General features: G+C 36.4%; 1 protein-coding gene across 4 annotated transcripts in view; it reads right to left on the bottom strand.

Moving 5' to 3' along the window:
* THSD7B (thrombospondin type 1 domain containing 7B) overlaps positions 1-18904 on the bottom strand; it is a 780632-nt gene that overhangs the window by 273313 nt on the left and 488415 nt on the right. For all 4 annotated transcript variants that reach the window (XM_031651193.1, XM_031651195.1, XM_031651196.1 and 1 more), the window contains exons 11-12: positions 11363-11492; positions 8020-8123 (exon numbers count right to left, since the gene is read on the bottom strand). In XM_031651193.1, coding sequence (XP_031507053.1) covers positions 8020-8123; positions 11363-11492 — 234 coding nt within the window. The remainder of the gene's footprint in view (positions 1-8019; positions 8124-11362; positions 11493-18904) is intronic.

Genomic DNA, 18904 nt, shown 5'->3' with positions numbered 1-18904 from the left:
AATTTTTCATAACATAGTTGGCATAAAGAGGCATTGTTCACAACTTTTGTATTTGTTTGCATTCCGAGTAGTGGTGAGGCTGAGTTTTGACTCTCCTCTGTTAGTTTTTAGAGCCTCTAGAGCAAAGGCAGTCTCCTTGTTCTTTCATTGCTACCTGGAAAGAGTGTTAGTGCTTCTGTTCTCTTTAGAAATGAAAACAAAAAAGGTACAAACATTACATGTTTCTGATGCAATCCTGAGATGGCACCTGAGATAAACAGACATGAATACCCTGACCTTAGTAATCCAAGTGTTAAGGGAAGCCAGGGAATTCACGTCTATTTGAAGAGATAGAATTTTAGTCATGAACAAGAGACATATAATCCTATTACATTTACACAGTTTGCAGTAGACTTTGAAATTCACATTAGCATTCCTGAAGGGAAGATAGTCCTGTGACTGAGAACCATGTAGCTAGAAGAGAAATTTCTTACTACCAGTCTTACAAATGACTGCATTCACTAATTAAAAAAAAGAAAATTACCCTCCACCCACCCATCTTCACATCCAACAACCATTTTATCAATGAAATATCTGCTGGGATGTGGGTGGGTGGAGGTGGAAGAAGGGGCTACTCTGTTCTTTGTATCATAGCTTATTACGTTAAAAATGGGAGGCTGGCCCAAGACAGCATCTCTGAATCTGCAGTTAGTTCATCCTGTGTTACTAAAGCATCATTGTCTTAGGTTGGTCATCTCCTTTAATATTTATTTTTAATTTATCACCAATTTTAAAAAGTGTGCACATTCTACCTGCAGCAACCATAAAAGTCACAAATATAATCCTACCCTAAAACATGCAAAGAAAATGAAAAATACCTCACAGAATCATTATTCACTTAAATTAAAATGCAATCTTTGCTGTGAATCCAACACTTTACTCTCAAAACCAATGCCTCTGGTGTTATCAAACACATCCTTTTGTTATAACCTGAAGATATTTTGATTTAGAAAGTTGCCCTACACTGTCTAATTTCTACATTTTAACCTGATCTTCCTCTCTTTTTACCACCTAAAAATCATAATATTTAGGAGAGATTTTTTAGGTTCCTTAAAATATTTATAACCTGTCATTTCATATCAGGTGGTAATTAATCAGATAAATCAATAAAGAATATTATGTCCTCCAATATTTTACTCTGGTGTTCATGGCAGAGTTCTCCCCAAGAATAATCCTTAATACAAAAATATTGGGGTATAATCATTTTTTTCTATGCTATGAACACAGTTATTAAAAACTATCTCACAAAAGTTATTAAAAATAGTGTGGTTAGATAAGTATTTTCTTGTTGCCTATATCGGCAACTTTGATATGTTGATTTGGACAGAGTTCAAATCCTCTCTTCTTCAAGTCCACGAGAAAACACTGCCAATTGGCTTTGCCCTCTTAGAATACAGTTACATTTGTGGAAGGGGCACCTGGGCTAGGTTACTGTTGCTCAGTATCCCCTACTGGAAATGCCCACAGCTCGTGGATAAGGTAGCTCATTTTTGTCCAAGCCTTGAAGTAAATGGAAGAAACTACTTTCTTTCCCAGAAAACCTTTCTCCTCCTCCTCCTCCCATACTAAAAATAAAAATGGCTGTGACTATCTCTATTTTCTTGCTATTGTTCAGTCATAGTTCAAACCTATATATGTGCTTTGCTTTCTGAATGAACTGAAATGACTTTTTCCTTGTGATGTAGGTAGATGACTATGGCAGAAAATAAAACTGCAGCTCGAAGGTTAAGTGACTATGATTCTTCCATTTGGAGAATGAAAGTCCATTGTTCCAGAGGTATCCTTTGTCTCCTAAAATACAAGGATACCTGGCATCAGAAAGAAGAACACAACAAGCTGATTGGCTGTCTTGACATTTGGTAGACTATAATGACATCTTGATTTTAGAGTGTGTGTTTTGCTATATTTCTATGTATTTTCCAGACAAAAGTTGGATGATGAGCTGATGGTGGGTAATATGTTTAACCTTCTCTCCATGAAGAACCATAGCTGAGGAGAACACTTTTAATCAGAAAATAAGACTACTCAGATACACAACACAAATAGTTTTCTCTGAATCCAACTAATGCAATCAACTTACTTGCCTTTGTTTTATATAAATATATACTTTATGTTATACATAATGTTGGAAAATCATACAAATTAATCTTTTTTTTTTTTTTTTTTTTTTTTTTGAGATCTTAGCTCACTGCAACTTCTGCCTCCCAGGTTCTAGAGATTCTTCTGCCTTAGCCTTCCGAGTAGTTGGGATTACAGGCACTGACCACCACACCCAGCTAATTTCTGTATTTTTAGTATAGATGGGGTTTCACCATGTTGGTCAGACTGGTCTCGAACTCCTGACTTCAGGCAATCCACCTGCCTCAGCCTCTCAGAGTGCTGGGATTACAGGCGTGAGCCACTGCGCCTGGCCATAAATCAATTCTTAATGATTCAATCACATATTGCAAGCCTTAGTGAAAGAGTAGATTATGAAATGTTATGTTAAATAAAGCATATCAGGCAAAAATGGTAAACACACACAAATATATGTTTCTTATGGATTTTCATTTTTAAATACCAGGTATTATTGCTGTATAATTAAGACTTTACATCTCCATTATTTAACTTCTTCTGATTTCTAATTCCATTCACAACAAACAAACAAACAAGCAAAAACTAAAGGTAATCCACAACTAATTTTGAAAGCGAATTATTTTGCTCATTTTTTTTTCCCCAGAAAAACATCTTTACTTTAAAGGGGTTCCTTGAATGCAAAGAAAAGCATACAGAATCTCCATCAAAACTATTGTGTAAGAAAACTGTGACAAAAACTAATTTAAAAAGAACAAAAAGATTTGACAGAGTTTAGAGATCTGCCTCTTTTGGTCCACCTAAACACTGTTCAGTGAAAATAAACCAAAAAAGACTACAGATAGTTCAAAAGAGTCAACGATATCATAGACAAGATGATTTCGATCTCCAGTACCTACTCTGTATCCATTACAGTGCCATAATGTCAAGTCTGTTGCTGACAGAGTATACTCACGGGCTGATAAATGACCAGAAAGTTCTGTACAAAAGAAAAATACTGGAAAGTCCATTAAGTCAGCTTTAAAATAGTTACTGTGGATAGCAAAACAAAAAATCAGTCCCTAGCGAAATACACTCCACTTATAGAAATGACAGCATCTTGACTTTTCTCTCTCTCTTTTTTTAGTACTAAAGTTTTAGCATTTTAAGAGCAGTTTCTACAAAGCGTATTATTATGTTTAAATTTCTTCCTCTTATACTTTTATTTGCCATAAAATATAAGTCACCATTAAAAAAATTATTCTGATAAAGCACAAGACTCTGGGCAGAAAGAATACTTGGGTCTCCTTGAAGTAGGAGACAACTAGGACAATGAAACTCAAAATGCCCATCTTCCTGGAGATGGTGTAGACGTTTAGCTACAGTTATAACTCTATGTGCTGTTCTACCTTGTTTTTCTTATTTTTTAACTGAAAAAATTATTATACGAATGAAATCTTAACGTGAACCAATTAAACAGGTCAGCAACCAACGCACAATGAAACAAAACAAGTGGTACTTCTGTTTCTGGCAGTCTAATGGCACACAAATCCTGAAATATCCTTTCAAATGAAAAAGACTCAAGCATACGATAATATATATATTTTCTGAATGTATTGCTGGGCTGGTCTGAAAGTAAGGAATCCATAACACCCAAAACAAAGTGAAAGTATGAGACCCTGCAAGGTAAACAAGAAAGACAAATTTCATCCCAAGGGTTTCTATTAAATCTTGAAGATCCCAGTTTTTACTTTTATGGATTCATAATGCACAGAAGGAAAAAAATATATAAGGTTGGCTATGGAGAATCTTATAAAATTCCCACACTAGAAGCAATGGCAACTAACACTCACCCTTAGTGTTTAGGGATGAACTAGATAGAAATAAACTTGCTAGGCACAAGGTTTTGGCAAGACAACTTGCAATTCTAAAGCATAGCATTGGATAGCAAGAGAGGAGAATCCTTCATGAGAATGTATAACCTCAAGCTGGCCTTCCCACGACTTTATGGTCTGAGTTCAAACTCCCTCTGGGATACAAAGAACTCAAAGACAAAATAAACTTTTCCAAATTGATAAAGGTTTTAAATCCTTAAATTAATTACATCTACAAAGATCCTTTTTGCAAATAAAGTCATATGTACAGGTTATGATGATTAGCATGGCGACATGTATTTTTAGGAACCACAATCCATCCTATTAATATGCGTGAAGAAACAAGACCGTAACTGTTTAAACCAGCAAAAAATGCTGACAGCAGAAGCTTCTTCATATGGTATAAAACAGGCAGGTCCCTCCTCCTCCCTTCCCCCACCTAAATTGCCTTCCTGGACCTAGCTTTTTCAGCATTTTACAATGCATTTACTTAAATAATCCCTTAGAACATTGAATAGATCACTTCATTGCATTATTATTGTTTGAGCCAGGGTCTTATTCTGTCACCCAGGCTGAAATGCAGTGGCGTGTCACAGCTCACTGTAGCCTCAGCTGCCCAGGTTCGAACGATCCTCCCACCTCAGCCTTCTGAGTAGCTGGGACTACAGGCATACATTACCATGTCTGGCTCATTTTTTAAAAATTTCTATTTTCATAGACACAGGGTCTTGCCATATTATCCAGGCTGGTCTTGAACTCTTGAGCTCACGGAATCCTCTCACCTCAGACTTCCAAAGTGCTGAGATTACAGGCGTGAACCATCACACCTGGCCAGATTATGTTAAAAAATAAATTTTTACCAAAGTAGTACATATTCATAGCATTGAAACTTGAATAATGATAAAACAAATAATTACCCGACTCCTCACTTTGAGTCAATTATTTTTTACTGTTCTACAGTTTCTTCTAATGGGTACTTAATGTTTCTAAAAATATATCCATATACCTCCATTAGCCAATTCCTTAATGATAGGTGTTTTCTACTGTTGTCTTTTTGAGGACAACACCCCCCAGGTCCCTTCACTAAACTCTCAATACTGTTGAATCACATTCTTTGCTTAAATCCATAATTTAATGTTTTTGCTTTTATGATAATATATTCTTTATAGGTAAGCTGAAAAAGTATATTGTAACTATACCTTCTATCTACAACATTTTGTATTTCCTGAAATTCTTTCACTTTTATTTGCAGACATTTCTATGAATCTGGATAAGTGCTTTTATACCTATGAAATGCTTCTCAGTGCAATTGTCCAGGTCAAACCTGACAAATCCTCTATTCTTTCTATTGTTTATGTTAAGACACCCCTCCTGACACTTTATAGGTCTCCTGCTCTCACCACATGAGCCTAGTGAACAACTCGAGGCCTGTGAACAGCAGTGGTCCATGAATTTCCCTTCTCTTTCTTCCTAGGAATGCCAATGTCCTCTCTTCTGGGGAGGATATCCAGTGTGCATCCTGATTTATTCATCTTTGATGAGGCATATACCCTATTTACTTCTCGACACAGGATGCTTTGAAGGTAAGCTTTTGGAGATTTTGTTTTCTGCAAACATTTTCATGTTATCCTAATAACTGAATGATAATTTAATATGGACTTCTTGGTTGAAAATATTCTCATTTCACATTTAGAGGCTATTGCTCTATTTCCTTCCACTTTCCAGTTGATGTGAAAAGTCCTATAATCTTATTCAAGAACTCTGGGTGAGAGATCATGCTGTTTACTCTGGAAGCCTTTAGGGTAATGACTTTACCCCATGTGGTCTGAAATATCACAATGACAAGCCTTGATATGGGTCTTGTTTAATCATTTCGGCTCCTTAATGAGTATTTTTTCTAGTATTATTTCTTTGGTACTTTTCTCCCCTTTATATTCTCATTTCTCTATCTTCAACTCTTAGCAGTTTAATGTTCAGAGGAAATCATAGTCTCATAATTCCTTATTCAGACATTCCTTTGATCCACCTGATTTCAGTCTAGCCCTGCATCTCCACCCACCTCTGCTTATTGTCCAGAGTCTAAAACCTCTCTGTTTCCCAGAGAATACATCTCCATGCCCCCACAAGAAAAAGAAAAGGTAGAAATCTGACTCAGGAGAGTGAAAAGTGAGGAACTTAAACAAGGAAGAACTTTGCTGCTCTTTCAGACTTTCAGAGCTCCAGTTTTTATCCTCAACTCCCAATACACACACACACACACACACACTTGCACACTTCCTTCTGCAGAATGTGGAGAATGTGGTTTCTTCCTGGAGTTGTCCAGGATATATCATTTTATTTCCCTCCAGCTCCCACACCTTCACCCTTGCCAACACTTTGTTGTAATCTTGTTCTGCAAAGTACTTTACCATATCTCCATTTACTTTCCAAATTTATATATTATGATGTAGGTTACTGATGGCTCCTAATTTACCTGAAAGTAAGCTTACTGTATTCCTTGTTCTTTGGAGTGATTTTTAAAGGAGACTGATCTCACTGGAGATGTATTTAGTCTTATTGTTTTGTATTTTCCTTTATGGTTCTTAATTTAAAGAAAAGATGGAGGTAGAAATGTCTTTCCTCCATAATCCTAAAATTGAAGACCCATCCTACTATGCTAAAAGTGCAACTTGCCCATCAACTAAACACCAGGATTGCTCTAATGTTGGTATAAAATTTAGAAAAAGTTCATTGCCTAATCTAAAGGACTATCAGGCATCCAGCTAGAAATGTTCATTTAAATTGAAATCCAAAGAGATTTCATATTCTAGAAAATATGAAATATCTTGCTTTTTATGTGATAATTCTACATCATTTACAAACAATATCCTTGCAGAATTTACTAAATGATTTTGTTTAGTATTGTAGTATCATAGAGTAACAAATTCAAGGTGCTATTTAAACTGTACACTACATAAAGTTGCCACTTTTTAATAGGGCTCCATCCATGGAGTAGATATTGGTGATTTGGATATTCTGTAACAATTTCTCAGCAGAAAGTAGGCAAAAATCTTAAAATAACAATATCATATTATTACAATAATTTAGTGATATATAAAAGTAAAATGTCTTAAGAAAGTGATTCATTCTTATAATTTACACAAAGTCACTGTAGATCCCCACAGAAGTCTTAAATCAAACTACCGGACCAATCAATTTCATCTACCAATTTTTTGACAGTGGTATTATTTCCAAAGGATGACCTATGTAACAAAACGAGAAACTTAATTCTAAATATGCCTTGTAAAAGAACATTAATTATGAAACCAGTATACTTTGATTGATTCTACAAGGTCTAATTTTGCCACATACATCCCTTTAGTGACAAAGTGGTCAGATTTGGAGAAAAATGCGCTTCATATCAAGCTTCATATAATTGGCACCTAGATTATGAATGAAATAGAAAAGTGAGCAGTCTGATGATTCTCTGAGTACTTTTCAGAGATTTCCCATACCTTCTAGACATTGATGATAAAAGGAAGTTCTACTCAGGTCCAGAAGCTTATTCATATGTCTTCCAGAAATTTTAATACTTCCTTTGTATGCATTTGACATATAAGATATGAGTATGTATATGACAATTATATTTAAGCAATATCCTATGATCATTAAGATTAGTCAATTCATTCAGTTATTCTTTCATTCATCAACAAATATTTAATTAGCACCAAAAAATCTAAAGTATACAGACAGTTGAATTTAATCTTGATATAACCTTCATTCACAAATACCAGGTAATATCTAATACGTATTTGGAATATGAGCATTGGTGTATGCTATGACTGAGAACAGAATTTGCTTATGTTTCTTTAGTCCTTAGGTACACTAACTGGTTATAGTTAATCTAATATAAAATGTTAATTATGCCAAATTCTATTTATATTCAACATCAATAAATATAAATAATTCAAGCCAATAATATCACAATTAATTCAAGTATACAAATAAGCAACACATATGAGTTACATAATATTAACTTATATATTAATAAAAAACTATGTAAAAATCATCTTACCTCTTGTTTGTAACCCCTTTCCACAGGCTTCACTGCTGCCCATTATTCCCTGCCGGACAGACTCTGGCACTAAGATGCAAGGGCTCCATTTCTGTAGCTTCCACCTGTGATTACCAAAAACAATGGACTAGAAACTTCACTGTGATCAACATGCAGAAGAAATACTTAGATATGTTTCAAGTTTAAAAAAACATAAAGACAGAAATTCAATAAAACTGGATGTGAAACCAATGTCATAAAACCAAGCCTTGGCAAGCACTAGAATGACAATAGTCCATTCTACCCCAGATTCATGATTTAGGCACTAATTCAATGTTTTTGAATTGGTCCTGTGGCTAATGAGAAAAAACTGAATTTGGATATTTTGCACATAAACTTTGGTTAATATAGAAAAGTGGCAATAATAAACATTAGAGGCACAGATCAGTCTAGAGGGTCTAGTTCTTTATGCACTTAAAATTGTTTCAAGAAAAAAAAGAGAGCGAGAAAATCCCTATGTCCCATTGGTGCATTAGAGAATCAAGGTTTGAACATCCGTAAGCTTGAGGTACAAACTTCACATTAATCTTCTGCTTCAAAATTTTTATAAGCTTGAGGTACAAACCTTCACACTTAATCCGCTGCTTCCATTTATAAGGTGTTCCCAAGGTCTTCTGAAGTAAATCAAACATCTCAATAGGTTATAGAGTAAAAGAACAGGCACCATGGACCTATCTTATCCGATAGTTCATCTTAGGAAAGAGGAATGGACCTGCCGTTGATAAAATACCATGATTTCTAGTCCTCAGAGGATACAATCTTGAAGGCAATCTTCTCACTTTCTACTGGCTTTTCTTTCTCAGGTCAATAAAACTCTCTTTTTATGACTCACAGGGCAGATGATGACTTGTGTCCTTAAATCTGTCTCTTCACAACATTCCAGAAAATCCAAACCCTAAGTATAACTACAGATCCTGCTCTTTCACTTAGTACATTTTAACCCTTTTCATATGAGCCAATACCTCTGATAAAAGAACTACTTCAAAAAAAGGAAAGAGAAACATGAAGCAAAACATCATTGACCTCATTCAAGTGGCCTTCATAATGGGAATAGCTGAAGAGTTGGGGAAAAAAAATCAGGAAACAGCTAAACAGGAAACCTGTTACATTTAAAGAAATCATCTATTAATTTTAAATTGTTATAAATTTACTTTATACATGAACAGACACATTCCACATGAATCCAAGATATAGAAGCCAAAAGGTAAGGGATTTTAGTCCAACTTTTGAACTAAAATATGTCGTTCATTCATTAAATTTCCTTAAATTGAGTTTACATAGGCTTTCTTGACCAAAGTGAGATTGAGGAGTTCAATGTCTTTTACCTTGGTGAATAGACTGAAATGGAGGAAAGAAATTTTTGGATTTCCTTTATTAAACTTTCAATTTTAGGATAATAAACCCAGGCTCAGAGAAGTTAAATGATTTGTCCCAGGCTGCGCAAGTCAGGACAGGCCAGTTGCCAGTCCTGTCTCTGGATATTCAGCCACATCCTCTTGGCAACATCTTATTGCCAATTCTACATAGGGATAAAAGTGCCCATGCTGTCTTATCTACTGAATGTACTGAGAGAAGTTCAAATACACATGACAGATTAAATAGGCATTTTGATTCTGTTTTAATTTGGTAAACATGTGAATATAGCACCTTAATGGAGTCAGAAAGAAGAATCAGAAGAGAATGATAAAATCCTATCTTAACTCGCTTCCTAAGACAACTTCCTCCCTAACATACCAATAAAGGGGAAAGCAAAATCTAAATTGGAACTACATTGCTCAAAATTCAAGGATGTTTCATGAAGGAGCAGAGATTCATGCTGATAACTTGGATACATTTTGAACTACGCATCAGGAAAAATGGCACAATGATCCAATTCATACACAGTAGAACTGATTTTTGGGGAACAAGGCAGGAGGTCATTGATAGCAACTAGCTCAAACACAAGTAGCTAAATTGAAATGCAATGAGAGAGTAAAATGAGTGGACAAAGAAATAGAAGATCCCACTAATAGTTTTTTGATTTTGTCTGATTATAACAACCCTGGGTTCATAAAAACGTCTAATAATATTTGATTTGGCTATTTTTTTTCATTTGGATACTTTCCTTGAGAGCTCTTGCTGGGCTCAGAAGTTTCAATATTTAGACATTGTACAAAAGGATGAATATTGACAGTGTTTCCACAATGGCCCTGTGGTTAATGAGAAAAAAATAGGAGTCTGGGCATGTTCCCAGTGTTTATTTACATCCTCCCAAAACTGGTCATCGGATAAAAACAATGAAAGTACAGGATGATAAAATCAACAGTAATTTAGACTTCTTCAACAATATCTTTCTTCTTTAAAAAAAAACAAAAGGAAATAACTTGTATTCTCTCAAATAATTAGCCCTCGAATTTCACAGCTTTAAGTTTAGTTTCTCAAATAATTAGCAGAAACATGGGACATTTTTGCTGAAGGTATTTTTAAGTGTGCTGATAAAACCCATATTATTTTTAAGACCATGGATTATTTTCACAAATCAGTAAAACCCCACAGAGATTGAATTTAATCCCAATACACTTTAAAGTAGCATTTCAATCAGATTTAAAACTGTCAGGTGTTAAAAGGGGGGAAGTTTGTGAGTAAGCAAATAAACCTCAAGTATTATTTTTATAAATAGTAATCACTAATTTGCCAAGAGGGAATATACAGGGAACATACATAGTTTAAAAGTTATTCATCTTCTTTTTGTAATAAAAAATTTTATCCGTAAGTTAAACTTTTTTTTTCTAATTGAATGGTTTCTGAAATTGTGTATCACAAAAATTGAGAACCAAAAACATTTTTAATTAAAATAAACAAGGGAGTACAAATTTGCTCTTAATTCTTGACTAAAGATGTTAGGATGAGAATAATAGAATGAAGGTAAGTTGCCTCCTGCGCGCGCGCGCGCGCGTGTGTGTGTGTGTGTGTGTGTGGTGTGTGTATTCCTTCTCCCAGCCCCCAGATAACAACCGTAACAACCTCATCCTGAATCTCTTTCAAACATGATCCTGAAAATGGATTGCTTGGTGGCATAAGTCAAGCAGCTCACTTACGGTCAAACATGCTTCCTTTCCCCCCTGTTAATTAGACTTTCATATTCTCTACTCCTCCCAAATATGTTCCAGATAAGAGGGTAAGAATATTAAAGTATTTGAAGATATGTAAATCCCAGATCCCCTCTTACTTCTTATTTTTCACCAAACGACCATATATTATATGAAAGAAAATAGGTTATAATTTGTAGTAGGTCTAATGATAATTTTAAAAGATAACTACTTACCGATATATAGGACACAAGGAGACATCTTCACACTCTCTCTCCTCATATAAGGTATCTGGGCATTCCTGGCCTCCATTGGCTGCTTCTTGGATGATGATTCTGTATCGAGACTGTTTTATTGTGGCATTTCCTGAAGTAAGGGAAAAAGAAAATTAAATAGTGCCCTTTTATGTTGATGCAGATCAAAATCCAGGTAGCAACTGAGAGACAGATAAAGTAAGCACATGTGGAAAGTCAACCTGGGAACGAAAATAACAAGCAAAGACCAGGAGTTAACACTCCATCTTACTTTTATGAAATAAACACACAATACTTAACAATGGTGATTTCAAATATAATTATTTCTCACTGTCTTAATATGTTTAATTAGAATCTACCTTACCAATGGCATAAAAGTTTTTTGACATGATCAGAGGGGCCCCAGAAGCCCTCTTTGATCTCCAAACAACAGCTGAAATCGCTGGTGTTTTATTATTAGCAACTCAGTCTCTTGAGTAAGGGATTTCTCCATCCAGGCCACTTTTTATAGTGCAAACAAAACACACCTATAATAATTAATATATTAGTAACCAATTTATGGATATTAGTTTATTAGATTTCTTATTCTTTATAACCTCATAACCTTATAACCATATGTATATAATTGGAATTTAGGGAAGAGGCACTAAAATTGGGAAAGAACAAAATATTGTTTACTTCAGGGTTTTGCTGAGAAGTAGAAGTATTAATAGGAACATCAACAAAAAAAAAAACTGATGTTCACTTAATGTGTTGAGGCACTCATTTCACAATCTTTAGATGCCTTCTGAATCAACATCAACAACAAAAATTAATTATCATTAAAGTGCTTAGCAACTATTTCAATTACTATGTGGAAGATAGACTATTGGCACTATAAATACAGACACAAATCTCTGACCTACAGAACTTACAATTAAGCAAGAAGAAAAGGGGCAGACATATACACAATTAGTTAGAAGACATTGCAGTGTGAGCAGTGTCAGAGAGTGACACAGGGTTAGGTGGGTATAGAAGAAACACAAATCATTTTAGAATTTGGCAACCAAAGAGGGCTCATGAAGGAGACAGATTTTTATCTGCTTTGAGGGTCCTGATGGTTAAAAAGAACAAAATCATATATATATATATATATATATATATGAATGAAATCATATATATGCATATATATATGAATGAAATCATATATATGCATATATATATATGAATGAAACCATTCAGGCCAGGGAAACACTTTGAAGAAAGGCACTGAGATGTAAGAATGCAAGGCATTTATTTACAAAGACAGACATGTAATTAACTACACTCAGAAGGAAGGTATGTGAGTATGGCTCTGGGTGTGAGCACATGGGGAAGTGGGAGAGAGGGAGGAACACAGTGAGGGTTTTAAAGAATGGAGAGAAAAGACAGTGTAGGCAAAGATGGAATCAACTGGTAGGTTTGGTACAAATAATGGACCTACCCATATCAAGATGTTAACTTACAGAAAGCCAGCACAATGAAATAAGAATTTATTAAAATTATATATGCATTTTAAAAAAAATCATGAATACTAGAAGACTCACAGTGAGAAGCAACTCACCCACTATGAAAGCTTCCTTACTCTCTGTCTTCCTTTTCAGAAGGAACACTTTCAACTGCTTCTGCATTTAATTTTTCTATGGTTACCTCCAAATCTATAAATACTATGCTTATGTCATTACTTCTTGATTTATGAACTTCAGACATTACGTATTGACTTTCTGCAGTAATTGACAATTTACTTTGTACCATCTTTCAATCTTTGATAATGACGTTGCTATTTTTATTCCTCTACTGGTTACTTAATAACCCATATTTTTTTAAGTCCTACCCCTCACTCCTGTCCTCCATCAGACCAGTCACCACAGCTTGGCATAGTCCTCTTGGGTAGAGGAGCTTTCTCCCTGCCACCACCCACCTTCCTGCTACATTAGGTCATGGCTCCCAATGTCATGTCATCAATTTCTCTACTTTTTGGTCTTACCCATTAATGTTCTATCATCCATAAAGATCTCCCCTCCACTAATGGTCCTCTCCTTTTGTTTTTGAGAAGGAATTAGGGCTTTGAAAATTCCTTTCCTGGGGGCCGGGCGCGGTGGCTCAAGCCTGTAATCCCAGCACTTTGGGAGGCCGAGACGGGCGGATCACGAGGTCAGGAGATCGAGACCATCCTGGCTAACCCGGTGAAACCCCGTCTCTACTAAAAAATACAAAAAACTAGCCGGGCGAGGTGGCGGGCGCCTGTAGTCCCAGCTACTCGGGAGGCTGAGGCAGGAGAATGGCGTGAACCCGGGAGGCGGAGCTTGCAGTGAGCTGAGATCCGGCCATTGCACTCCAGCCTGGGCCACAGAGTGAGACTCCGCCTCAAAAAAAAAAAAAAAAAAAAAAAAAAAAAAAAGAAAATTCCTTTCCTATCATTTTAAATGAGATTCTCAGAAGGAGGAGAGACCAACAACTTCGCACATCTCATGACTCTGAACTAGAAGTTAAGGATATGTACAGGATCTTTTCCATCTGTTCCCCAAGATCCCCTTTGTCCTGCTTTAACCTGCTTTATACCCATAGGTGGGCTGCATTGGTGGCCCCCGGCCTTATTGGCTTCTGTTTGGCCTTTGCCAATGAGGGGATGGGACACACAAAAGAAAAGAAAAAAAGGGCAAGTGAAGAAATAGAGAGATGAAGGTATTTATTCCACCAGATTCCATCCTCTGTATTGCCTCAACTTGTCTCCCTACCTCTAACGAAAGCCACAGTTCCTATGGAGTGGCATTTGCTTATAGCTATTAAATACTTTTCTTTCATTCCACTAAATGTTTCTCCCTCCATCAACTGTATGGCTCTTAACTTTCACTAGCCCAGGTACTAAACCATCACACCCTGTAAGTCTACCTTAACACTTCCTATTCCTTTGTAAATGGTCCCTTCGTTAAATCTTCCTCCGGTGCCCCATTTGAGTGGGCTACCTCTTTCCTGGCAGAACACGCCAATAAAGTCAAAGGAGAGACGCTGCTATTTGAAAGAATAGATGCTGTAATTGGCCCCTTTTTAAATGTAGTTAAGGTTCTGTGAGGAGTTTAGAAATAGACGCTTAAAAAGAAAAAGAGGGTTGCCAACACAGGTCTGCCTCATAATAATATAAAAAGCTATCTTTATTTGGGTGGGAACAATCTTTTGTAAATAATTATGCCTTTAGGAAAAAGTCTCTTTACCTACTCCTAATTAATGCCAATTATACTGTACTATCTCTGTTTAGCCTATACTGTACTGTTTAGCTTTAGAATGTTTACTTGAGTGTGGGTTTGTGTGTATGTGTGTTTTGTCCAAATATTATCTTAGGAGTTTGTAAATAAAGATTGAAAACAATAGAAAAAAACGAAAGGAATGCCTTCACCTCACATGGAGAGAGAAACCCTAAGGGAGACTACATATACAGCATGGATCCATACTTCTCCCTTTACACTAAACATGCACATGCACACACCATACACCCATGATACACACTCACACACTGAGGTAGTCTGCCTTTATGGTGTGACTCCAGGTAAAATAATCTAAAGTTTGAGAAAAACAGTTGCATTGACTTTCATGCCCTACAGATATTCGGGTGGAGGTTGAAAAGGATGGATCCTCCAGTGAAAATCAACATTTAGTATCGAAGTAAGATTTTCCAGAGGAGAAACTGATCCCCACTGTGTATAAGTGAAGAAAAATGTATGCTTTTGGAGAGAGAGAGAGTTAAGGGATGATCTTGAGCTGGGGAAACAACACCAGAGATGTGTGAACTACCTGTTAAGAGTCTTTCTTTCTCTTTTTCTTTTTCTTTTGCTCTTTCTCTCTCTCTCTCTCTCCATCTCTCTCTCTCTCTCTCTCTCTCTCTCTCTCTCTCTCTCTCTCTGTGTGTTTCCTTGAACTTTGCAATGGACATATTTAGCAATCAATTTTAAAGAATTTTCCTCTCCTTATGATGTAAATGCCTCAAATTATGGTCAAACCTATAGCAGAATCCTTTACACACAACAGACGCAAGTGGTGTTGTGGGAAGCTCAAGGGCAGGCAGTGTACACTTGGGATAGAACAGTCAATGATTTTCCCATTTTTGTGCGAGGCATTTAAACCACAGCAACTCCAACTTGAATAGGGGCTGGGTAAAATAAGACTGAGGCCTACTGGGCTGCATTCCCAGATGGTTAAGGTATTCTAAGTCACAGGATGAGATTGGAGGTCAGCATAAGATGTAGGTCATAAAGACCTTGCTGATAAAATGGCTACAGTAAAGAAGCCAGCTAAATCCCATCAAAACCAAGATGGCCAGAAGAGAGACCTCTGGTCATCCTCACTGCTACCCTCCAACCAGCTCCATGACAGTTTACAGATGCCATGGCAACATCAGGAAGTTACCCTACATCGTCTAAAAAGGGGAGGCATGAATAATCCCCACCTTGTTGAGCATATCATCAGGAAATAACCATAAAAATGGGCAACCATCAGCCCTCAGGGCTGCTCTGTCTATGAAGTAGTCATTCTTTTATTCCTTTACTTTCTTAATAAACTTGCTTTCACTTTACTCTATGGACTTGTCCTGAATTCTTTCTTGCACGAGATTTCAACGATAGACTGCATTATGAAAATATGGCACATATACACCATGGAATACTATGCAGCCATAAAAAAGGATCAGTTCATGTCCTTTGCAGGGACATGGATGAAGCTGGAAACCATCATTCTCAGCAAACTAACACAAGGACAGAAAACTAAATACCACATGTTCTCACTCATAGGTGAGAACTGAACAATGAGAACACTTGGACATGGGGCGGGGAACATCACACACCAGGGCCTGTGGAGGGGTGGGGGGCTGGGGGAGGGATAGCATGAGGAGAAATACCTAATGTAAACTACGAGTTGATGGGTGCAGCAAACCAACATGGCACATGTATACCTATGTAACAGACCTGCACGTTGTGCACATGTACCCTAGAGTTTAAAGTAAATAAATAAAATAAAATAAAATAAAATAAAATAAAGAATCATCTCTTACGGTCTGGATCCATATCCCTTTCCTGTAAAAATTTCACTTCATTTTGAAGCCCGCATGAGGGCTGTATCAAGGGAGAACAATAATTCCAGAAATCCAAAAGGTAACCAGCAACAAAAGAAGTAGAGTCTGAGGCAGCCCCCAGTATCATGATTTGAAGCCAGGTAAGAGAAGATGGGGAAAGGCCAAGTAGTAGCTCTAAGAGTGATGTGAAACAACACCTCCTTTTCCATTGAATACTGAAGAAAAAGTGATTTGGGGAAGTAGCTATAGAGAGGGGAGGATAGTGGCTTTGCCACTGGACTACATTTAGATCACCTACGTGTGTAAAACATATTAAATGTTTCTAGGAATTACCATCTTAATCTATGTCAGATCCACGTCTGGGCATTTTACGTATGCATATGCTACCTTATTTTATTATTATCACTTCTTATAATTATTCCCTTTTTACAGGTAAGAAAATGGAGGGTGGAAGAAGTAAATAATTTCCCAAAAATCACCTAGCTAGAGTTAAAACTGTACTAGGCAGACATTTAGGCCCATGATATTTCCACTAAAATAGACTTTATAGTATGATGAAGGAAAAGAGGGAGCATTCGGGGGTGGGGGTGTGAGGGGAAATAGTTTACGTCACTGTCCTTCTGTTATTCTAAAGGAATACTTATTCCCTTCTAAGCAATTTTTCAATAGCACTTGCTTACAGAAGATTTCAGTGTTAAAAAAGTGCCATGTTTGTAAGCTTTTGTGAGTCATGTTTCCAACCTCATTAGGCCTATGAAAAATAACAATAAATTAAAGTGCCTGTTTGCCAACATGAACAATTGCTCAAGCATGATTATGACTAATAACTAGTTTAAATTCAGTTTTGATTTATGCATATTTTATCATCACTAAGTCATCAGGTATAATTAAACTTGCTATTAATTATAGTCAAAAGAAGTAACATTTAGAGAAGATGGTGACTTAAAGATTAAGAAACATATTTACCATAAAAAGCACATGAATGGGCTACAAACATTGAGAGATGTTTATAGATTCTTTGTGAAGGTCTACACTCATCTTTTCCAGAAAGATGATAGCAAAGAGAGAAGAAATGAGTATGTAAAGAGACCCTTTGGGTGATTTGCAGCTAGGTAGGCTGGGGCACATCACACTGAATTCATGTCATGAATGCTGAGCCCTGATGTCAGGGTTATTCGATTAATGAGTTAAAATAAAGACTGACTCACTAAGTTTGCAACTAATCTAAAATGTAAGAGTAGGGGGACAGCAAGTAGGTAGTAGAACAGGAGTGGACATAGGCACTGGCTGATAGGAGAGGCAGGGTTGGAGATGAACGTGTGGCCAGGAAATTGGGGGCACTGCTAGAGGCAACCATAGGTGTAGAGTAGATGAAGGATAGTCATGTACCAGCAGCGCGTGGTAGTTAATCCAGCAGCAACCTGCAGAATTCTAATAGATTTTAAAAATTAACCTTCAGGGGTTTCCCTTGTTTCTCAAATATTCCTATTACTCATTAAACATCAGTGGTCTATTACGCTTCACAGCACCACTATTGTTCCAGGCCTACCACTTTATAACTCCTGGTTCTCACCCTGAAGTTCTCTGTCCTTCTCTTCACTTATATATACAACTCACCACTCAAAAACAAAACTGAACCTATCCTGGTGATTCCTCTCTCACAAAGATTGAAGCAAAAGGATGACACCAATGCTTTTGAAGATTAATATCACATTAACAGTCTCACATTAAATACTTCCTAGGGTTGAGTTGCAACCCTAACACCTGTTAGACTTCAGGTTATTTCTTTGACCTTGCTAAGCCTCAACTTCCTAAGTTGTAAAACAGGCCAGCTAAGTTTCTAGTTCTTATAACTGCTAGGAGGATTACATGAGATACTGCACGTGAAGCGTGTACACATTGCCACGTACAAGGAATTTTCTCTAGCATAATGGGAGTTCATGAAAGAAAAGAAAGATTTTAAAAAATAGAAGAAAAGTTTCAATAGTTAAATTTTCTGTAATTTAGACAGAGAAAAAAAAAAGTGACAATCCAGCTTTCCATTCGGAACTGAGTCTCATTCCTGCTTTGTACATCTAGGAGCAGACAATGAATGGCTTAAAACCATTCCATGTTCCTGGTAAATTAAACTACAATTGCAAGGCAATTAGTACCTACAACTATGTTCTCATATTATTGGAGAGGAATGGCTAGGATGGTCAAACATCCTGCTCTCTCAGGGCAATTTTAGCTAATACCTATTATCCTAGCTTAAATAATAATAACTCCTCCATTCACTCTCATAAATGTCTTGGTTTGTATGAAACATTATATGATCATTCAAAGACTATCACCCCCATGTGCATGTATAATAAGAAACATGTACATTTTATTTCTAATTCCAGCATAGGATTGCATTTCAAATGTGTGGAAAAAGTAGACTGACTGCACTATTATCTACTCAA

The sequence above is a fragment of the Papio anubis genome, chromosome 10, assembly GCF_008728515.1.
Source record: "Papio anubis isolate 15944 chromosome 10, Panubis1.0, whole genome shotgun sequence".
NCBI classification, from domain to species: domain Eukaryota; kingdom Metazoa; phylum Chordata; class Mammalia; order Primates; family Cercopithecidae; genus Papio; species Papio anubis.
The sequence above is the reverse complement of the archived record's forward strand: the minus strand, read 5'-3'. Positions and strand labels throughout refer to the sequence as shown.